Raw genomic sequence first — 23,882 nt, 5'->3', positions numbered from 1 at the left:
ATATTTCACAGAGAAAAATACTCATAAATATTATATTACTTTTCTTTTATTAGGTTAATTGGAATTCAGTTAGTATTTTAAAAAGAAAATTGTAATGGAAGAATAACAGGAAAAAATAAAAGTCCAATAAGTGAGCCTAAGGACTTATATTGTACTGAGAATTGGTTTTAGATTTGTAAGGGAAGAGAGAAGAAACAGTAGACATTTTTGTGTACGTTGAAGTCACTAAAAGAACAATGTAAAGCTCTTTTAGATCAGATACTAGGTAGCATAATACACAGAATCGATTAAGAATTCAGAAAACAAGATGGTGACTGTGGACTATCCCTAGTGAAGTAGGAGGTGGCTCTTGTGCCTGAATTGAAGAGAGCCGTTGGATTGCTGCTGGGGTGAGAGAAGGCAAAAAAGGAAAGAAGAGGTCTGTGAGTGAATAGAGACCCTGGAGCCAGTGATATGCTTATATAATTGGGCCTCAGTTCAGAATGGGTTGGATTATTTAAATTTTTATATCTGTTCACCCCAAATTAACATTCTTTTCTCCACCTGAGCTTTCTCTGAGAGGTCTTCTACTTTGCTAAAAAGAAGATTCAGGGAAGCAAACACTCAAAGCCTTACTTTCCTAAATGCAGAAGGATCTGAAGAGAGAAGTTTTAAACATTTTTATTTGCACATATTTTATTTTCAAGTAAAATAAGGTCTTGAAGAAAGCCCTAAGGACTTTTAGAATTGGATGGATAAGGTCAGACTCTTATGGGTTCACCTTTTGCTATTTGACCATGGGCAAATTTAACATTCTTCCAATTACCTATAATATGGGAACAGTACTGTCTACCTCATGGGGTTGAAACTAAGCATTGTGTCTGGTCTATAGAATGACTGAATACATGGGAGTTTAAAAAATGACTTATAGTTGAAACAAGTAATTGAAGTAATTACATGTAATAAACTAAAAATAATTTGTAGTAAAGAATATAGTTTACTTTGACCAGGCGTGGTGGCTGATGCCTGTAATCCCAGCACTTTGGAGGCCAAGGAGGGCGGATCACCTGAGGTCAGGAGTTCAAGACCAGCCTGGCCAACGTGGTGAAACCTCGTCTCTGCTAGAAATACAAAAATTAGCCGGACACGGTGGCAGGTGCCTGTAATCCTAGCTACTCGGGAGGCTGAGGCAGGAGAATTGATTGAACCCGGCAGACGGAGGTTGCAGTGAGCCGAGATTGTGTGACTGCACTACAGCCTGGGTGACAAGAGTGAGACTCCATCTCAAAAAATAAAATAAAATAAAAAATAAAGAATATAGTTTACCTTGTATATTTTGGCAGTTTTCTCTATTTAATTCCTTACAGTTCTCGTGAAAAAAAAATTTCCTTTCTTCCTTTAGGAGACAAGGACGGCAGCAAGGTGACAACAGTGGTGGCAACTCCTGGGCAGGGTCCAGACAGGCCACAAGAAGTCAGCTATACAGACACTAAAGTGATTGGAAATGGATCATTTGGTGTGGTATATCAAGCCAAACTTTGTGATTCAGGAGAACTGGTCGCCATCAAGAAAGTATTGCAGGACAAGAGATTTAAGGTAAAATGTCCAGTATTTCATATATTTTGTTGCTGTCGTAATACATATACCATAAATGATTATTTTTTCAGTTGCTTCTTTTTGCTTCAAATTTCTTCTATTGTGCGCATTTTTGTTCAGCTCAACCATTGTAGTGATTTTATTTCTAGTCATGTATTTTGTAGAGATAACATTCACTGAAGATTGCAGTATTACTTTTGTAGTCATTACAAATGACATATGTAATATATGTATTTTTTAATCCTGTGAAAGGTAAGTTAAAATTTCTTAATTTATACTATAAAAAGTGACCTGTCCTCACCCTTGTACTGTGTTGATGTAGACCAGAGGAACACTGCCTGTAGCATATAAGCATTTTATGTATTTGACTATGCTTCCTTTTTTCAAAAAATTTTTTTAATCCATGTTGCAACTTGTGTTAGTTTGTTTTTGCATCTCTATAAAGGAATACCTGATATTGAGTAATTTATAAAGAAAAGAGGTTTAATTGGCTCACAATTCTGCAAGCTGTACAGGAAGTGTGGTGCAGACATCTGCTTCTAGTAATTGTCTCAGGAAACTTCTAATCATGGGCAGAAGGTGAAGGGCGAGTAGGTGCATCACATGGCAAGAGCTGAGCCAGAGCATGAAGGGGGAGATCCAGACTTTATTATTATTATTATTGTTATTACTATTTTGTAGAAACGGGGTTTTGCCATGTTGTCCAAGCTAGTCTCAATCTCCTGAGCTCAGGCAAGTCGCCTGTCTCAGCCTCCCAAAGTGCTGGGATTACAGGCGTGAGCCACCATGCCTGTCCCCAGACTCTCTTAAATAACCAGATCTCCTGTGAACTAACTGAGTGGGAACTCACTCATCAACAAGGGGATGGTGCTAACCCATTCATGAGTGGTTGACCCCCTTGATCCAATACCTCCCACCAGGCTCCACCCCGTCTCTACTAAAAATACAAAAAATTAGCCGGGTATGGTGGCGGGTGCTTGTAGTCCCAGCTACTTGGGAGGCTGAGGTAGGAGAATGGCGTGAACCCTGGGGAGGCAGAGCTTGTAGTGAGCCGAGATCGCGCCACTGCACTCCAGCTTGGGGGACAGAGCGAGACTCTGTCTCAAAAAAAAAAAAAAAAAAAAGGAGATTACATTTTAACATGAGGTTTGGAAAGGGATAAACATCCAAACCATATTACAACACTATCCATTTTTCTCGTAACTTTTTTTTTTTTTTTTTACTATCTTCCCTTTTTTTTCTTGTCCTTCTGCCTTTAGACACTAGCAATCCCAAAATTCAGTTCTCGTCATGTATTTTCATTTTCTGTACCTCATTAGGGGAGCCTATGCATGGAAGCTCAGATGTCATCTCTATGTTGTGGTATAGCAGAGAGAGTCAGAAGACACTGGGTGTAATTAAGCCTCTGTCACTATGCAGCGTTGCTCCCTTTACTACTCTTCCAACCTCTGCAACATTTTAGTGGGAGCCTCCTATGTACCAAGATCTATGGTAAACATGAAGGGATATAACAAGAAGAAGTGATCACTGTTCTGGTATAACACTAGTTATACCACATTCTAGTGTCCATCTGCTGTAAATGTCTGGAACATTCTAAAGAATTTTTTAAAATTCAGTTGTTTTTGTTTTCAGTTCTCACCTCTCCCCCAGGTACTAGTCTCATGTTGTCAAATGCCCACTGGATCTTGATATCTGAATATTGTACTGTTATCTCAAATTGGCAAGCCATCTTATCTAACTATGACTTAACTTTTAAGACTCAATGGAAATCTCTCCTACTAGTTCCCAGAACTTTGGATTTGCCTTTTCTTTTTAATGGTTTTATAATTCACTGTTATTCAGACTGTTCCATTTGCTCATCCCTAATATCCAGTCATTGTTTAACTTGATTTTCTTTTTTCCTCATACTGCCTTGTGGCTGTGTCTCTTCTTTTTCTTTCTCTTCACTACTATTCTAGTCAGAACCTGTCATTATTTGGCTTAACCACTTATAAACGTGTACCTTAGTCTTCTCCTTTCTAATCTCTTCTGTGTACTAAGACTAGAATAATCCCAGAGTTCTCATTGGTCATGTTGTTTCTCTTGCTCATAAATCTTCTATGGTTCTTCATAGTCTAGAAAGTAAAACCTGCCTAGTTTACTTGTGTACTCAGAAACTTCCATAGTCTTCCATTTTCTCCAGATACTTAACTTTCCAAACTTTTTATGTTACTCTCCTTGAAATATGTTCTTCTCTATGACCACTCTGCTTTTATTCAGCTCTTCTATCACTCCCATTCTCCTGCTATCTAAATTCTGTGCATTTATGAAAACTCAGGTCAAATTCTTCCTGTATGAAACTTCCCAGATGATTCAAGTCAGCTATGGAGATCTTGCTATTCTAAATTCCTCGAGCCCATATTGTCCATAAACTAGGAAATTCCATATTTTTTATGACAGGGTCTCCATTTTTTAAATATTTGTCTCCTAAGTACCCACACATTCCATTTTTTGGGATTGGTAGTTAATGATGATAGCAGATACTTACTATATGTATTTTTTGACATGAGTAGTTTTACATAATTCTTACCATTAGTACTGTGTGATTGATATTGTTATTATTTGGATAAGGAAACCTAAGTACAAAGAAATTTTAAATTAACTTGTCAGGGTCACACAGTTGGCAAGTGGATGGATGAGCAAGGATTCGAATCTAGACAGACTCTCCAGTGCCTTACCACATTTTATCCTCACTGTATCAAGCCCCTCTACCCCTTCTCTCTCTCACAGTATTCATCCTCTTTCTATATCATAGTATCAGATTCTCACAGTGTCATAACCTCTTTCTATCAAAATATTTAAACCACACCCTCTTTCTCCTTCTCAAGAGAGATTGGTTTTATTTCATTCTCTAATGGTTGCATTATATTTTATTGTGTGGATATACCCTAATTAGCCATTGTTCAATTGATAGCTATTAACATTTTTTTTCCCTGCCAAACATTGTATATATGTGCTTTATCAGAATACAGTTTATAAAAGTAGAATTCTAGGGTTTAAACTTTAAACCTTGATATAGGAGAGCACTTTAAACCTTGATATAGGCTGTCTTCCAGTTAGATTTTATCCATTTAAATGTACATTATTTGAATATGAGTAATGCCCATTTCCTGTGTAGCCTTTAGATATTAGGAGTATTTTTATGTTTTTCAATACTGTAGGTGAAAAATTATTTTTATATTTTGTTACTTTCTTTTCTGTTTTAAATTTTTTGTAGAGACGCATCTCGCTACATGGCCCAGGTTGGTCTTGGGCTCCTGGCCTAAACTGGTTCTCCCTCTTGGCTTCCTAAAGTGGTGGGATTATGGTCTGAATCATCATGCCTGGCCCTGAAAAATTATTTTAATTTACAACACCATTTTACATGTTGTGACCCTTTTTACCCCTTTTAGAGTGTGTGTCTTCCTTACTCATTTGTTAAAACCCATTTAAAATGTAATCTTGTAGAGCAACAAAGATTTTATTATCTCAGTGCTTCTGTGCGTTGGAAATTCAGGCATGACTTAGCTAGGAACCTCTGGCCCAGGGCCTCTCACCAGACTGAATCCAGGCATCAGCTGGAGCTGCAGTCTCATCTGAAGGTTTGTCTGAAGGAGGAAATATCTGTCCCCAAGTGTACTATGTGATTGTTGGCAGACTTTGGTCCCTTGCCACATGGGCCTGTTCACTGGGCTTTCTCAGGTCTTACCAGTTAGCTTCCTACATGGCAAGGGATCCACTGGAAAAACAGTAAGCCCAAGACAGAAACGACAGTTTTTTTTCTAACCTAATATTGGTGAGGTGATTAAACAAGGGTGTGACTACCAGGAGGCAGGTATCATTTAGGGCCATCCTAGAAGCTGCCTCCACAATAATATGAACCATCTGTCATCATCTCAAAGTGAGAAAAAATAATTTCAGTTTGTGTTGACTTTGCTTGTGATATCTTTTGCTTTTCAGATATTGTTGATTTGGGCTTTGGTATAATGCTGAGAAAGGGCCTGTTCTATCTTGCTTATAAATAATGTCGTTTTCTCTAGGAATTTTATTTTCACATATTTCTTTAATTTTTCTGGGGTTATATTTTGGGATGTAGTGTAAAGTAGTAATATAACTTAACCTTTCCCCAAGTAGTAGGTCATTGTCTCAGAAACCATTTTTATAAAGTTTATCCTTTTCCCACTGGTGGGCAAATGCCATTTTAAAAACCATGTATTATGTTACCATATATACATTGGATTTTCTTCTGGGTTTCCTTTTCTTTTCCGCTGATTTGTCCATTTTGGCTTATGTAACACTTCTCTGATGATGAGAACTAACAGCATATTTTGAGTGTTCCTTGTTTTTTCTCTTAAAAAATCTGTGTATCAAATATCATCAGCCTGTGATGTTTCTCCTGCAACCCCAACAAAACAAAAACAAACTTTAGATTTGATTAAAATTGTGTAAAATTTGCAGATTAGTTGGGCAGAATGTGCAGATTTACAATATTCAGCCTTCCCATCCAGAAATGTGATAATTCTCAGCATTTAATCCATTTTTGATATAAAACTTTATAGTTATGTACGTTTTAAACTTTTCTTACTTTTTTAATCTAGATATGTGTAGTAATTTTTCTGTTGCTCTTGGGAATGGGAGTCTTCCTCCATGTAAATACATCTTCCATGTAAATGCAAGTCTTCCTCCATGTAAATATGTCTTGTTTTAGGCATTTGAACACTGCCTCCTCCGTTGGTTTTGAACTTGGGCATCTTCTAGATGCATTTAATGTGCTGAGGCCCTTTAGTAGGGTACTTTACTATGTTGCTTTTCTAAATATTATTACATGTTCATTATAATTTTCTAGCTTACCTAGAAACCTGAGTTTAAAATGTTACTGGTGAACTAGAGTGTTTTTGTTGTTTTGTTTTCTGTTGTTAGATGAACAGTTTTTATTATGATTAGACACTGATTTTCATATAGGGTTTATGGTTTTTTTCCCTACGATCTAAATGTAATATATAAACATGATAATATTCAGTCGGTTTTGCTTTCTAATAATCCTATTTCCTCCAGGTGTTTTAACATTGTGATTTTTTTTTGGAGGTATTTTATGTATTAGTGCTTTCTTTTATTTTTTGTTTTTCTCAGTCAGACTTGCTATATAGCTTTGCTTTAGTTATCATCTCTTTTCAAGGAACCAGCTGTTCTACCTTTCTTCTAATCATTGTATCTTTCATCACTATTCCTTTTTAAGAAGGTTCTAAACAAAGAATATGTCAAATACTTTGATTAAAGATTGAAAATATGTCCCTATGTAAATGAACTGTAGAACTCTGAAAACAAACATTTAAATAAAACTATTAATAAACAGTGAGACCCTGTCTTTTTTTATTAAAAAAAAAACACTAAATAAAACTATTTATATTGGGTAACATAGGGTAAAACACAGTAATACTTCTGATTGTCCTCACTGGGAATTTGAATACTTTTCATGTATTACAGAGAGGAACAAGTAACCTGGCTGAAAATAAAAGGATGTGAGTCAGGAAAATAAAATAATAAAGCAAGAGAGCGCCCAAAGCCTTGGCTTGCAAGAAATTGTGTATTAGATACTATGGTTTTTATATGTACTTATTGACAGAGAAAGCAGGGATCTATTGCTTAGGTAACAAAATAGTAGATCTAATGTTTTATTATGATTTTTGTCCTTTTTTCATGTTTTGATGGAGAAGATGTACAGACAGTGGTTTAAGAATAACAAACACTTGAAACTTGCAACTTAGCCTATGCTAGGATTGTGTGGGTATTTCACCAATTAATTTAATAAATACAGAGTTTTGTCTAATGAGCGGTTTGAAAGTAATAATGTGCACACATAGCATTTTGTAGTTTAAAAATTAGTTTCATATACATAAATCATTTGATTTTTGCTACTTTTTATTTTGATATAATTTCAGGCTTAGGCCAGGAGTGGTGGCTCATGCTTGTAATCCCAGCACTTCAGGAGGCTGAGGCAGGAGGATCACTTGAGGTCAGGAGTTTGAGACCAGCCTGGCCAACATGGCAAAATCCCGTCTCTACTAAAAATACAAATATTAGCAAAGTGTGGTGGCACGTGCCTGTAGTCCCAGCTATTTGGAAGGCTGAGGCAGGAGAATTACTTGAACCTGGGAGGCAGAGGTTGCTGTGAGCCAAGATTGCGCCACTGCACTCTAGCCTGGGGGACAGAGTGAGACTCTGTCTCAAAAAAAAAAAAAATTATTTCAGGCTTAGGCCGGGTGCGGTGGCTCATGCCTGTAATCCCAGCATTTTGGGAGGCCGAGGCGGGTGGATCACGATGTCAGGAGATCCTGACCAATATGGTGAAACCCTGTCTCTACTAAAAAATACAAAAATTAGCTGGGCATGGTGACTGAGGCAGGAGAATCACTTGAACCCGGGAAGCGGAGGTTGCAGTGAGCTGAGATCGCGCCACTGCGCTCCAGCCTGGTGACAGAGCGAGACTCCGTCTCAAAAAAAAAAAGAAATTATTGTTTCAGGCTTAACATTGCCATTACTGTAAAGAACTTCCTTAAACCTTTTATCCAGATTTCCAAATATTAATATTTATCACACTCACTTTTGCAGTTTCTTCCTCTCTATATATATTATTTTTATTTTTTTCAGGTGAGATCTTGCCATATAACCCAGGCTGGAGAGCGGTGGTAAAGTCACGGCTACTGCAGCCTTCAACTCCTAGGCTTTAGGGATTCTCCTACCTCAGCCTCCCAAGTAGATAACCGTAGGTGTGCGCCACCACACCTGGCTAGTTTTTAATTTTTTTTTTTTTTTTTTTTTGTAGAGACGGTGTCTCCCTGTTTTGCCCAGGCTGGTCTCAAACTCCTGGGCTTAAGTGATCCTCCTGCCTTGGCCTTCTAAAGTACTGGGATTATAGACGTGTGTGCCAGGCTACACATATTATTTCCTGAAATGTTTGAGTGCAACTTTTAAGTATGAGGCTCTTTTATCCCTAAATTATTCAGTGTCTGTTTCCCAAACTCAAAGACATTCGCTTATGTAACCACATAATAATTATAAAAAAATCAAGAAATTAACAATTATATAATACTATTATCTAATATGCAGGCTTTATTGAAATATCTCCAGTTGTTCCAAAAATGTCCATTGTGGCACAAGAAAATCCTGGGTCATGTGTTTAGTTGTGATATCTCTAGTCTTCTATACCAGGAAGAGTTCCTCACTTATTGTCTTTCATGACATTCATGTTTTTGAACAGTATAGGACAGCTATTTGGGTTTGTGTAATGTTTCCTCATAATTAGGTTCAGCATATTCATTTTTGGAAAGAATGTCATTGAAATGATTTTTTTCTTCTTAATGCATTATATCAGGAGACCCATGATGTCTGTCTAGTTAATGATGATATTCACTTCTATCACTTAAGGTAGTGTTTGCTAGGTTTCTTTACTGTAGAATTACTGTTTTTCTCTTCATAATTATAAGGAATATGTAGGAAAATACTTTTAGACTACATAAATAACCTTTTTCTCATCCAGCTTTTACCAACTAGTTTTAGTATGCATTAATGAGTTTTTGTTAGAATCAATTATTATAATAATGGCTACAAATGGTGATTTTCTAATTCTTTTTTTCTTTATTTATTAATTAGATTCTACTCTTAAGGATTATGAGGAAAGCTTTTCCCTTCTCTCATTTAATTTTATATATCATACGGACTCATTGACTCTCATTTAATTGTATATATCATATGGACTCATTGACTCTCATTTTATTAAATGGGTTATAATCTTTGGTCATTTATTTTGATACTCAGATTGCTTCAGGCCAGGTGCAGTGGCTCACACCTGTAATCCCAGCACTTAGGGCGGCCGAGGCGGGCGGATCACGAGGTCAGGAGATTGAGACCATCCTGGCTAACATGGTGAAACCCCGTCTCTACTAAAAAATAGAAAAAATTAGCTGGGCGTGGTGGCGGGTGCCTGTAAGGGAGGCTGAGGCAAGAGAATGGCCCAGGAGGTGGAGCTTGCAGTGAGCCGAGATTGCATCACTGCACTCCAGCCTGGGCGACAGAGCGAGACTCTGTCTCAAAAAAAATTGCTTCAGATTTGGCCAGCGAAAGCCCTTTCAAGCTGGATCTAGATCCCGTTAGCCAATAGAACTAGACAATAGGTGTATGTGTGTGCACATGTGTGCAAGCATATTCACACTTTTTTTCTGTATTTCTTTCTATTAAAAATTAATACTTTTAATTGCAGAGCAACATCACAGAGTTCACTCTAGCCTTCTTTATTTCTATATTTGTAACTCCTCTTTCTGAACTGAGAAAACCTGGCTGCTGTTATCCACAATATATTTACTTATTTGCTCAATCCTAGAATTTACAAGCTAGTTTCAGAGCTGCTAACTCATATCCCTGGGGGCAGAGTTGGACTTACTAAGAGTTCACTGTTTATGTTTTTTATCTTTAGCTTGAAAGGCATATGGATTTTATATTATATTCAAAAAGTATTTGGGTTTTTCTTTTTTTTAATTTTAATTTTTTCCTGTAGCATAGACTATTAATTTGAAGTAGTTAGGTTCATCTGTTTCTGTATGTATCACTTCTTAGAACTTCACCCCCTTTCTTTTTGATTAAAAAAAATTATTTATGTTTTCATTCTGTGAAACACTAACATGGTTCCAAAAGTCAGAAATCTAGTGTCATTTCTTCTCGATTCTTTCTATTTTATTTCCACTCACTCCCTGTAGATGGCCAACCTCATTATGTTCTGGCTTACTTTTCCTCAGTTTTGTTTTACACATACCTGCTCGTTTGTGCATTTTCTTTTTTTTTTTTTTTTTTCTTCCTTACACAGGAGGTAGCATATTGGAGATACTCTTTTGTACTTTGCTTTTTCTTTAAGCTATATTTCCTGGCAATCATTGCATATCAGTTCAGAGATTTTTTTTTCATCCTTTTTACAGCTGCTAAATGCCCCTCCATAAAGGTTATACCAATTTGCATTCTCTCTAGTTAAGTATGAGTGCCTGTTGGTCCATAGTTTTGGCTATAAAAGTTGCCTTACTTTTTAAATTTTTGCTAATCTCATAGGTGAGAAATGGTATCTCATTGTAGTTTTAATTTGCAATCTTCCTATTTTGAGTACACTTTAACATCTTTTCATGTATTCAAGGTCCATTTTATTTGTTTTTGTGAGTCTGTATGAATTGTCCTTTTTTTGGTCCATTTTAAAAATGTGATTTTGATTTTTCCCAATCAACCCTGAAGAGTACTTTATTATGGAATTTATATTAGGTGTGATATGTGTAATTTTTACTTTGTGTATGGTAGTTTTTTTTTTTCTGATATGTAAGAGTCCTTCCTTCCCTCTATGCAGTTGAATTTATTGCTCTTTTATCTGGATTTTGTGTTATGGTTATAAAGCTTTCCAGCTATCCTCAGGTTAAAGAGGAAGTCATCTATATTTTCCTCTAGTAGTTATCAGGGTTCAGTTTTTGCATTTAGATCCCTGATCCATTTGGAGTTTATTCCTATTATGGTATGAATTATTGATCTAATTTTTATCTTTTCTAAATCATTAACTACTTGTCTGGGTACAATTTAGTAGAAGACTATCTTTGTTCCAGTTATTTGAGATGTTACTGTTATTATATGCTAAATTTCTACATGTACTTGGCTCTATTTCTGGACTTTCCATTTTATTCCACTAAGCTGTTTGCATATTCATGTGTCACTACTATACCGTTTTGATTATAGAGACTTTATAGTATGTTTTAATGTCTGATAGCGTTAATATGCCCTTGTAGCTTTTCTTTTTGGTGTTTTCCTACCTATGTTTACATATTTATTTTTCTATATGAACTTTGGCATCAGTTTATCTAACTTTATAAAAAAATGTTGATCTTTTAAATTGGGATTTTATTTATAAATTAATATAGGAAGAACTGATATATTTGTGAGCTTGAATTATCTTAGCCAGGAATAAGAAATATTTTTCCATTTGTTCAAATCTACTTTTATGTCTTTCAGAAGTTTTGGCTTAGGCTTTAGAAATTTCTTAAGTTTATTCTTAAGTATTTTATTGTTTTTGTTGCTATTGTATAGTTTTTCTTGTTTTTTATTCTACATGTTAAAAAGTGATGGACTGCTTTATACCAAGCTCGGTTTTTTTCCTTGTATCACCCACCCTTCCTTTGTGGAATATAAGTATTCTTTGTTCTGGCCAAAAAATAAAATTTGATATATTGACCTATTTGTTTCTCTTGATTATCATAACATAGGAATTTCTCTGACAACTTAAAAGTCTGTAGTTTTAAAATCTGTGATTTACATAGCTGCTGTTTGGGATTGCCTTAAATTATTAGGTGTTTCCAGCAGAAGGTTGAAATAGGATCTTCTCCTTGTTCAATTAAATAAACCAACCTGCAAAATCTCCTAATGGCAGTGAGAGGCTTTTTTTTTTTTTTTTTTTTTTTTTGGTGAATAGTAAAGATGAGAGATAATGGTTAAAGATGAGAGATAATGGTCAAAGATAAAAAGAAAACCAAGAATAATTATCCCTGTGTGCCAGTAGTCACATAAACTGTACCTAAGACACTGGGCTTTTTAAAAGAATTTCTGGTATAATCTTCATTTCAGTGGTATTTTATTTTTTTCCCACTGTTGTCCATCATACTGTGACAGAGTACTTAAACTACCTTAACTTGGGCAGTTTGGAAGTGCTTGTGATAGAAAATGTTTGTGTTGTGGGGATAAAGATTGGGTAGGTACCTAATTAATGTAGGAGACCTGTACTGTTGTAACAGGGAGAACATCAGTCAATCCCAAACCTCCTTATGGTTTGTTGAGGCTGACTGTTCCAACTTGAAAATCAGTAAGTTGCATGTTTATTAGTGATCTTGGCTTCATTTACTATTCATTTCTCCTTTGAAGTGAGTCATAGGTTTCAAGTCTCCTGCCTAGTTTCACTTGTTCTGTAATTGGGATATAGAGGGATAGGGATGTGAGGTATCACTATTGTTAGGTTGTGAATGGAGAGCATAGTCTACTTTTAATACCATTTTATTTATTTATTTATTGGAGACAGAATTTCACTCTTGTTGCCCAGGCTGGAGTGCAATGGCGCAATCTTGTCTCACTGCAACCTCCGCCTCCTGGGTTCAAGCAGTTCTCCTGCCTCAGCTTCCCAAGTAGCTGGGCTTGCAGGCATGCGCCACTACACCTGGATAATTTTGTATTTTTAGTAGAGATGGGTTTTCACCATGTTGGTCAGGCTGGTCTCGAACTCCTGACCTCAGGTGATCCACCCACCTCAGTCTCCCAAAGTGCTGGGATTACAATTGTGGGCCACCGCGCTTGGCTTAATACCATTTTAATACCTGCTTTTATAGCATTTTGGAGAATGAGGAAAGATGATGTCTGTTTTTGATCCTTAAGGATATGAGTATTCTCTGAATATATTCTGGAGACAGTGCCAGAGGAAGATTTTGGTCTTACTTAATAATTTTGAAAGCTTGAGCATATCTATTGTAAGAGTTAAAGAAAGAGGAAGGAAACACGAAATGTGGCTGGCAGTTAAAGACAGGTTCACTTTAGACAAAACCTGAGAGGTGCTCCTGGCTGATTTTGATCAGGAGCGCTTTCTCTTACAGACTAAGAGTATATATTGGTTTTAGGGTGAGGGGGCTTATCACAAGATTGGAATGTTTATGTGTGTGGAGAAGTTTATGGTGGGGTTAGAATCTCTCTGGGAGGAGGGGAGGTTATCTTGGGGCAGACATCTTTCCGGCCAGGAGGGGTGTTATCTCGGGGCTAGCATCTTTCCAGCTGGAGGGGGGTTTATTTCGGGGCTAGCATGTCTCTGGTCAGGGAGGAGTTTGGAATGTTTCTGGTTGGAGATGTTATTTGTGGTTTATGGTCATGCTGACCTTAGCCGTTAGGCTGATGCCCTTTGGATTTAGGCAGTTTTTTATTAAGGTGAATTTTAGAATGAGGGGCTTGTCCAAGATGGCGATGCTCCTACTCTGTCAATCCAGACCCTATAGTTTGAGGAGGGACGGTGTGTTCTTCTGGCTACTTCCTGCTGACAAGGGGATGGAGAGTTTTCTGGTCTCGGGTTGACTGTAGGAGCAATGACATCTGTAGATGTTTTTGGGTAGTTGTCTGTGAAATGGCCATGATCCTGTCAGATAAAAATCTTTGAAAAAGGTTAATTGGGCAGGGTAAGAACATTAGTCCCAGGCATATTATTAGAAGGGGGCTCAGGAATGGGATGACACATGCTATGATTTTGTTTCCAAACCAAGAATCTGTTTGGTTGTTTAGATATTTCCTTAGCTTTTTATTTCCTTTTTTTTTTTTTTTTGGAGTCAGACTCTTGCTCCGTCACCCAGACTGGAGTACAGTGGCGCAATCTCAGCTCAATGCAACCTCCAACTCCCAGGTTCAAGCAGTTCTCCTGTCTCAGCCCCCGAGTAGCTTGGGACTACAGGCGCCTGCCTGTACGCCCGGCTAATTTTTGTATTTTTTAAGTAGAGATGGGGTTTCACCTTGTTGGTCAGGGTGGTCTTGAACTCCTGGCTTCAGGTGATACATGTGCCTCAGCCTCCCAAAATGCTGGGATTACAGGCGTGAGCTACTTCACCTAGCAAGATTTCTTATTTCTTTACATTGATATTTATGACTTTTGGGGGCTCTCAGGGGTTGCTTCCTTAGCTTTCCAGGCTTTGACTTGAGTGTGATGTATTTAGGAGTTGATTCCTGTAACAGGTACCATTTTAATTACCCTGGGTTCCATGGATTCACTAGACATGGGGGTGAAGGATTCTGGGCACCCTCAGTTATTAGTTGTCAGCACCAGCAGTGAAGAGATTTCCTTCTGTGATGGTCAGGGAGCTTAGAGGCAGCGTCTGCTGAAACATCTAGTTTTCAGTTTATAGGGCTTTAAGAAAGCCCGACTTATTTTGGAAACTTGTAGCCAGAAAAATTAGAATTTAATTTAAGCAGTAGAAAATAATAAAAACTGAAAAATGTTAGGCAACACTAGAATTTAACAACAGGTGTGCTATGGTTTTTTAAATATAATTTTCTTTTTCCAGTTTCCCATTTTTATTAAAAGACAAATCATGGTAGGAATGGTTTGCTTTATTATACTTGGCTTAATTATTTGCATACAGTGCAGCAAGAATAATTATTTGTTACATAGGCCTTTTAAATTGGCTTTGATGGAACTTTGTTCTGTAGGAGGAATCTGAGAGAAAACCGTTTTAGCCAAGCCCAGCCCTGGATTTGTACTATCAAATACCTATGAGTTGGTGAATTTCTTTCCTCTTGAGGTCTCAAGATAACTTGGTATTCCTGGTCTGCTAGAAAGTGGCATTCTTTACTTACCATAGACCAGAAACCCTGTACAGGGACTGTGTACACAAAATATGAGGCCAGTTTTCCAAGGGCATTTTTGCCTTCGTAAGTATGGTTCCTTAAAGGAAAGCATATTATTCCAGTTAAAGCCTTTGTAAAAATAACCAGTTTTTCCAATTCTGTCCTGTTACAAAAGAAAACAGATTTTTAGTGCACTTATGCAAGTACTGTAACTTAAGAATACTCACAGATAGTTTCAAAATTCTGGAGAAAATCAGGTAGAGAGAAACAAGTATGTTCCAAATTTTGTTCATGGTAGTATAGTAAATTGTTAAAAGCTGTTAATAGCTCAAAAGAAAAATTTCTTTGACTTTGAAAAGCAAAACAAAGGATTAGCAATATGTTAAAACATTAAAAAGATTGGTCTCCTGTTAGTTTAGTTCATGGAATTAATTCCTGTCATGCTCAATATTAACATTTTATCTCTTCAAAAGTCCTGAACGTTTTTCCTCTATTCTGATGTTACAGTCTCCAGTATTATCAGAAACCTGCATTTAAGAGCACCTGTTAGAGCTTTATAGCTGATTATAAAACCACCTTTTAAAGAGGACCAAAACAAGGCAACGATTGTTTATGGATGACAAAAAGTTTTAGGGTAGCCATAAAGACACAGTTGACAAGGATGGCACACAATAATTTTAACATAATGATTGTAATTATTACTGAAAATGTACACTAATATATATCAGAATTATAGGAGTCTTCCATAACTTTGGAACACATATGAGTAACATGCAAATATAGACCAAAGAAAGCCAAATACCGTTTTATATTTGACAATGCTTCTTGTATGATTTTATACCAGATAAGCTAAATTTCACCTTTCTATTAGTGTGCTATTAATGTTAAACTCAATTTTAATAAAACCTTGTAGGCATATTTATCCAATTTTAATATCTGACCATAAGGTAAGATTTTTATAGACTTTTTTTAATGCTTTATAAGTTTTGTTAAAGAACAGGTTAGTGCTTTAAGAAAAACCCATTGTGCTTTTGTTTTAATGCCCAATTTACAGAAAAACTGGATGATACCCCTTTAACTTTACCAATATGTTTACAAACAGAATTTCCTTTATAATTAACGTTTCAAAACTTGCTTAAACCTTCAAAACAATTTTTTAACTTTTTAATGTAGGTAAAAATCCACATTCTTGTGCCTGCTTATAATCCTTTTACGAAAAATATATTTTACTTTCCTTACACACTTTGCACATAAACTGTTTTTTCAATAGCTTTAAATACATGTTACACCATTAACTTTTATTATTATACTTTAAGTTCTAGGGTACATGTGCACAATGTACAGGTTTGATACATAGGTATACATGTGCCATGTTGGTTTGCTGCAGCCATCAACTCATCATTTACATTAGGTATTTCTCCTAATGCTATCCCTCCCCGCAGTCCCTCATCCCCTTACAGTCCCCAGTGTGTGATGTTCCCTGCCCTGTGTCCAAGTGATCTCATTGTTCAATTCCCACCTGTGAGTGAGAACATGCGGTCTTTGGTTTTAGGTCCTTGTGATAGTTTGCTGAGAATGATGGTTTCTAGCTTCATCTGTGTCCCTGCAAAGGACAGGAACTCATCCTTTTTTATGGCTGCATAGTATTCCATGCTGTATATGTGCCACATTTTCTTAATCCAGTCTATCATTGATGGACATTTGCGTTGGTTCCAAGTCTTGTGAATAGTGCCACAATAAACATACGTGTGCATGTGTCTTTATAGTAGCATGATTTATAATCCTTTGGGTATATACCCAGTAATGGGATTGCTGGGTCAAATGGTAATTCTAGTTCTAGATCCTTGAGGAATCCCCATACTGTCTTCCACAATGGTTAAACCAATTTACACTGCCACCAACAGTGTATAAGCATTCCAGTTTCTCCACATCCTCTCCAGCATCTGTTGTTTCCTGACTTTTTAACGACCACCATTCTAACTGGCGTGAGATGGTATCTCATTGTGGTTTTGATTTGCGTTTCTCTGATGACCAGTGATGATGAGCATTTTTTCATGTGTCTGTTGGCTGCATAGATGTCTTCTTTTGACAAGTTTCTGTTCATATCCGTTGCCCACTTTATGATGGGGGTTGTTTTTTTTTTTTTTTTTGTAAATTTGTTTGAGTTATTTGTAGATTCTGGATATTAGCCCTTTGTCAGATGGATAGATTGCAAAAATTTTCTCCCATTCTGTAGGTTGCCTGTTCATTCTGATGGTAGTTTCTTTCACCGTGCAGAAGTTCTTCAGTTTAATTGATCCCATTTGTCTATTTTGGCTTTTGTTGCCATTGCTTTTGGTATTTTAGTCATGAAGTCCTTGCCCATAACTATGTCCTGAATGATATTGCCTAGGTTTTCTTCTAGGGTTTTTATGGTTTTAGGTCTAATATTTAAGTCTTTTATCCATCATGAATTAATTTTTCTATAAGGTGTAAGGAAGGGGTCCAGTTTCAGTTTTCTGCATATGGCTAGCTAGTTTTCCCAGCACCATTTATTAAATAGGGAATCCTTTCCCCATTTCTTGTTTTTCTCAGGTTTGTCAAAGATCAGATGGTTGTAGATGTGTGGTATTATTTCTGAGGGCTCTCTTCTGTTCCATTGGTCTATATATCTGTTTTGGTACCAGTACTATGCTGTTTTGGTGACTGTAGCCTTGTAGTATAGTTTGAAGTCAGGTAGCATGATGCCTCTAGCTTTGTTCTTTTTGCTTAGGATTGTATTGGCAATTCAGGCTCTTTTTTGATTCAATATGAAGTTTAAAGTAGTTTTTTCCAATTCTGTGAAGAAAGTCATTGGTAGCTTCATGGGGATGACATTGAATCTATACATTACTTTGGGCAGTATGGCCGTTTTCACCATATTGATTTTTCCTATCCATGAGCATGGAATATTCTTCCATTTGTTTATGTCCCCTTTTATTTCGTTGAGCAGTGGTTTGTAGTTATTCTTGAAGAGGTCCTTCACGTAAGTTGTATTCCTAGGTATTTAATTCTCTTTGTAGCAATTGTGAATGGGAGTTCACTCATGATTTGGCTCTCTGTTGGTCTGTTATTGGTGTCTAGGAATGCTTGTGATTTTTGCACATTGATTTTGTATCCTGAGACTTTGCTGAAGTTGGTTATCAGCTTAAGGAGATTTTGGGCTGAGACGGTGGAGTTTTCCAAATATACAATCATGTCATCTGCAAACAGGGACAATTTGACTTCCTCGTTTCCTAATTGAATGCCCTTTATTTCTTTCTCTTGCCTGATTGCCCTGACCAGAACTTCCAACACTGTGTTGAATAGGACTGGTGAGAGAGGGCATCCTTGTCTTGTGTTGGTTTTCAAAGGGAATGCTTCCAGTTTTTGCCCATTCAGTATGATATTTATTGTGAGTTTGTCATAAATAGCTCTTATTTTGAGATACGTTCCATCAATACCTCGTTTATTGAGAATTTTAGCATGAGAGGCTGTTGAATTTTGTCGAAGGCCTTTTCTGCATCTATTGAGATAATCATGTGGTTTTTGTCTTTGGTTCTGTTCATGTGATGGATTACGTTTGTTGATTTGCATATGTTGAACCAGCCTTGCATTCCAGGGATGAAGCCTGCTGGATCGTGGTGGATAAGCTTTTTGATGTGCTGCTGGATTCAATTTGCCAATATTTTATTGAGGATTTTTGCATCAGTGTTCATCAGGGATATTGGTCTAAAATTCTCCTTTTTTTGTTGTGTCTCTGCCAGGTTTTGGTATCAGGATGATGTTGGCCTCGTAAAATGAGTCAGGGTGGATCCCCTCTTTTTCTATTGATTGAAATAGTTTCAGAAGGAATGGTGCCAGCTCCTCTTTGTACCTCTGGTCCTGGACTTTTTTTGGTTGGTAGACTATTAATCATTGCCTCAATTTCAGAGCCTGTTATTGGTCTATTCAGAGATTCAACTTCTTCCTGGTTTATTCTTGGGAGGGTGTATGTGTCCAGGAATTTATCTGTTTCTTCTTGATTTTCTAGTTTATTTGCATAGAGGTGTTTATAGTATTCTCTGATGGTAGTTTGTATTTCTGTGGGATCGGTGGTGATATCCCCTTTATCATTTTTTATTGCGTGTATTTGATTCTTCTCTCTTTTCTTCTTTATTAATCTTGCTACCGGTCTATCAATTTTGTTGATCTTTTCAAAAAACCAGCTCCTGGATTCATTGATTTTTTTTTTTGAAGGTTTTTCTGTGTCTCTATCTCCTTCAGTTCTGCTCTGATCTTAGTTATTTCTTGCCTTTTGCTAGCTTTTGAATTTGTTTGCTTTTGCTTGTCTAGTTCTTTTAATTGTGATGTTAGGGTGTCAATTTTAGATCTTTGCTGCTTTATCTTGTAGCCATTTAGTGCTATAAATTTCCCTCTACACACTGCTTTAAATGTGTTCCAGAGATTCTGGTATGTTGTGTCTTTGTTCTCATTGGTTTCAGAGAATATCTTTATTTCTACCTTCATTTTATTATGTACCCAGTAGTCATTCAGGAGCAAGTTGTTCAGTTTCCATGCAGTTGTGCAGTTTTGAGTGAGTTTCTTAATCCTGAGTTCTAATTTTATTGCACTGTGGTCTGTGAGACAGTTTGTTGTGCTTTCTGTCCTTTTACATTTGCTGAGGAGTGCTTTACTTCCAATTATGTGGTCAGTTGTAGAATAAGTGCAGTGTTGTGCTGAGAAGAATGTATATTCTGTTGATTTTGGGTGGAGAGTTCTGTAGATGTCTATTAGGTCTGCTTGTTGCAGAGCCGAGTTCAGGTCCTGGATATGCTTGTTAACCTTTTGTAGTTGATCTTTCTAATGTTGACAGTGGGGTGTTAAAGTCTCCCATTATTATTGTGTAGGAGTCTAAGTCTCTTTGTAGGTCTCCAAGGACTTGCTTTATGAATCTGGGTGCTCCTGTATTGGGTGCATATATATTTAGGATAGTTAGCTCTTCTTGTTGAATTGACTCCTTTACCATCATGTAATGGCTTTGTCTCTTTGATCTTTGTTGGTTTAAAGTCTGTTTTATCAGAGACTAGGATTGCAACCCCTGCTTTTTTTTTTTTTTCTTCTCTCCATTTGCTTGGTAAATCTTCCTCCATCTCTTTATTTTGAGTCTGTGTGCGTCTTTGCATATGAGATGGGTCTCCTGAATACAGCGCACTGATGGGTCTTGACTCTTTATCCAATTTGCCAATCTGTGTCTTTTAATTGGGGCATTTAGCCTGTTTACATTTAAGGTTAATATTGCTATATATGAATTTATTCCTGTCATTATGATGTTCGCTGGTTATTTTGCCCATTAATTGATGCAGTTTCTTCATAGCATCAATGGTCTTTACAATTTGGCATGTTTTTGCAGTAGCTGGTACCAGTTGTTCCTTTCCATGTTAGTTCCTCCTTCAGGAGCTCTTGTAAGGCAGGCCTGGTGGTGACAAAGTCTCTCAGCATTTGCTTGTCTGTAAAGGATTTTATTTCTCCTTCACTTATGAGGCTTAGTTTGGCTGGATATGAAATTCTGGGTTGAAAATTCTTTTCTTTAAGAATTTTGAATATTGGCCTCCACTTTCTTCTGGCTTGTAGGGTTTCTGCCGAGAGATGCACTGTTAGTCTGATGGCCTTCCGATTGTGATTAACTCGACCTTTCTCTATGGCTGCCCTTAACAGTTTTTCCTTCATTTCAACCTTGGTGAATCTGTCAATTATGTGTCTTGGGGTTGCTCTTCTCTTGGAGTATCTTTGTGGTGTTCTCTCTATTTCCTGAATTTGGATGTTGGCCTGCCTTCCTAGGTTGGGGAAGTTCTCCTGGATAATATCCTGCAGAGTGTTTTCCAACTTGGTTCCCTTCTCCCCATCACTTTCTACACCAATCAAACGTAGATTTGGTCTTTTCACATAGTCCCATATTTCTTGGAGGCTTTATTCATTTCTTTTCAGTCTTTTTTCTCTAACCTTCTCGCTTTATTTCATTAATATGATCTTCAATGACTGATACCCTTTCTTCCACTTGATCGAATCAGCTATTGAAGCTTGTGCATATGTCATGACGTTCTTGTGCCATGATTTTCAGCTCCATCAGTTTATTTAATGTCTTCTCTACACTGTTTATTCTAGTTAGCCATTAGTCTAATCTTTTTTCAAGGTTATTAGCTTCCTTGCGATGGGTTTGAACATTCTCCTTTAACTCAGAGAAGTCTGTTATTACCGACCTTATGAAGCCTACTTCTGTCAACTCGTCAAAGTCATTCTCCTTCTACCTTTTTTTCTGTTGCTGGCGAGGAGCTGCCATCCTTTGGAGGTGAAGAGGTGCTCTGATTTTAGAATTTTCAGCTTTTCTGCTCTGGTTCTCCTCATCTTCGTGGTTTTATCTACCTTCCTTCTTTGATGTTGGTGACCTACAGATGGGGTTTTGGTGTAGATGTCCTTTTTGTTGATGTTGATGCTATTCCTTTCTGTTTGTTTGTTTTCCTTCTAACAGATCCCTCAGCTGCAGGTCTGTTGGAGTTTGCTGGAGTTCCACTCCAGACCCTGGTTGCCCGGGTATCACCAGCAGAGGCTGCAGAACAACAAATACTGCAGAACAGCAAATATTGCTGCCTGATCTTCCTCTGGAAGCTTCGTCACAGCGGGGCAGCTGCCTATATGAGGTGTCTGTTGGCCCCTACTGGGAGGTATCTCCCAGTTAGGCTATACGGGGGTCAGGGACCCACTTGTGGAGGCAGTCTGTCTGTTCTCAGAGCTCAAATGCCATGCTGGGAGGAACCACTGCTCTCTTCAAAGCTGTCAGATAGGGACGTTTATGTCTGCAGAAGTTGTCTGCTGCCTTTTATTCAGCTATGCCTTGCCCACAGAGGTGGAGTCTAGAGGCTGTAGGTGTTGTTGAGCTGTGGTGGGCTCTGCCCAGTTCGAGCTTCCCGGCCACTTTTTTTACCTACTCAAGCCTCAGCAATGGCAGACACCCCTCCCCAGCCAGGCTGCCGCCTGACAGATCAATCTCAGACTACTGCGCTAGCAGTGAGCAAGGCTCCGTGGGCGTGGGACCCGCCGAGCCAGGCACGGGAGAGAATCGTCTTGTCAGCGGGTGCTAAGACCTTGGGAAAAGTGCAGTATTTGGGTGGGTAGTGTCCCATTTTTCCAGGTAGTCTGTCATGGCTTCCCTTGGCTAGGAAAGGGAAACCCCCGACTCCTTGCGCTTTGTGGGTGATGCAACGCCCCACGCTGCTTCAGCTTGCCCTCCATGGGCTGCACCCACTGTCCAACCATTCCCAATGAGATGAACCAGGTACCTCAGTTGGAAATGCAGAAATTAGCCGTGTTCTGCGTCGATCATGCTGGGAGCTGCAGACAGGAGCTGTTCCTATTCGGCCATCTTGGCTACGCTGTTAACTTTTAGTAAACTTTACTTTTGTTGAAAACCTTGTAAGTTTGGGATTTTAATTATGTGCTAGGTGTAGAGCCCAGGACCTAGAAAGAAGTGCAGTTAAATGTTCTAGCATTTAACTCCACGTGTCGTAGGTTTTACCTAGCTGCAAAGCAGGCCAGTTGTCCAGCTAAGAGTTATAGTGACATTTTATAAAGCATTCAGGAGGCCTAATTACTTTTAAATTATACAACATTTCTTGTATAAATTCCCTTTTATAACATTTTTCATGACTTTCACAGACAACCTTTGACATGCCTCAACTTTCTGACTTGTAAACATCTCTTTCTTTAAACAACCAGTTAACTTAGGACAAGAATTTACCATATAAGATTCTTTTTCCATAACTTCTCCTTTCTTTAATGTCACAGATGATAACCATTCTTTCCCAAGGCAAACTTCCTTCATGTTTGTGGACTAGACTGCCTAAGCCACAAGATTAGAAGCTAAGATATTTTACTAAATAGTTTAAGATACAGCTATCTTCATTAAACCAATATTAATATTTCATTTATTAAAAAATTACACAAGGCTGGGCGCGGTGTCTCACGCCTGTAATGCCAGCACTTTGGGAGGCCAAGACGGGTGGGTTACCTGAGGTTGGGAGTTTGAGACCAGCCTGACCAACTTGGAGAAACCCCATCTCTACTAAAAATACAAAAAATTACCCGGGCGTGGTGGCACATGCCTGTAATCCCAGCTACTTGGGAGGCAGAGGCAGGAGAATGGCTTGAACCCATGAGGCAGAGGTTGTGGTGAGCTGAGATTGTGCTATTGTACTTCAGCCTGGGCAACAAGAGCGAAACTCTGTCTTAAAAAAAAAAAATGACACAAGCAAAGATGATTTTGTTTGGGCTGAGTTCGTTTTGCAGCCTCTATGCAAAATGTTGACACCTTACAGTATTTGGCCGAGAAAAGTATGAATTTGCCTGATTAACAAATGCAAACAAAAAGGTATGCTGGCAACTTTTAAGATACTTCTAACTTTAGTGTACCAGTAAGATTTAAAGATTAAGGTCACGTGAACTGAAAGGTCCCACAGCTTTTACTTTTCCCTTAAAAATATTTGATTTAAGTGCTTAGTTTTCTTAGGCCAATTAATTAGAGCTCTTTTAATAGACATTGCACAGACAACACATATATAGCCACACAGACAACCAGAAGAAGATTCAATAGTTACAAGATTTTTTTTTTCTCTCTGCTAATTTCCCAATTGGATTATTGACCTTCAGGTGAGGCCCTTGAAGAACAGGACTAGGAAAACAGTTTCCAGGGTCTAATAAACAGGTATAGCTGGAAGACAAATACAAAGATTTTGAGAGGTACTTATTTACCTCTAATTCCACGGTTTCCATACAGAAAACAGATTTTTCCCCAAAATGGGATTTGTGGTGCCTTTTCTCTTTTCCAAAGGAATCCCAGGGCACCAGAAGTCATTTTAGGGTTTTTTATACATGCA

General features: G+C 37.7%; 1 protein-coding gene across 2 annotated transcripts in view; it reads left to right on the top strand.

The window, feature by feature from the left end:
* GSK3B (glycogen synthase kinase 3 beta) overlaps window positions 1-23,882 on the top strand; it is a 266,798-nt gene that overhangs the window by 90,640 nt on the left and 152,276 nt on the right. For both annotated transcript variants that reach the window (XM_003825159.6, XM_003825160.6), the window contains exon 2: window positions 1,382-1,575. In XM_003825159.6, the coding sequence (XP_003825207.1) occupies window positions 1,382-1,575 (194 nt within the window). The remainder of the gene's footprint in view (window positions 1-1,381; window positions 1,576-23,882) is intronic.

The sequence above is a fragment of the Pan paniscus genome, chromosome 2 (genome assembly GCF_029289425.2).
Source record: "Pan paniscus chromosome 2, NHGRI_mPanPan1-v2.0_pri, whole genome shotgun sequence".
Lineage (NCBI taxonomy): Eukaryota > Metazoa > Chordata > Mammalia > Primates > Hominidae > Pan > Pan paniscus.
This window is presented reverse-complemented; position numbering and strand designations above follow the sequence as displayed.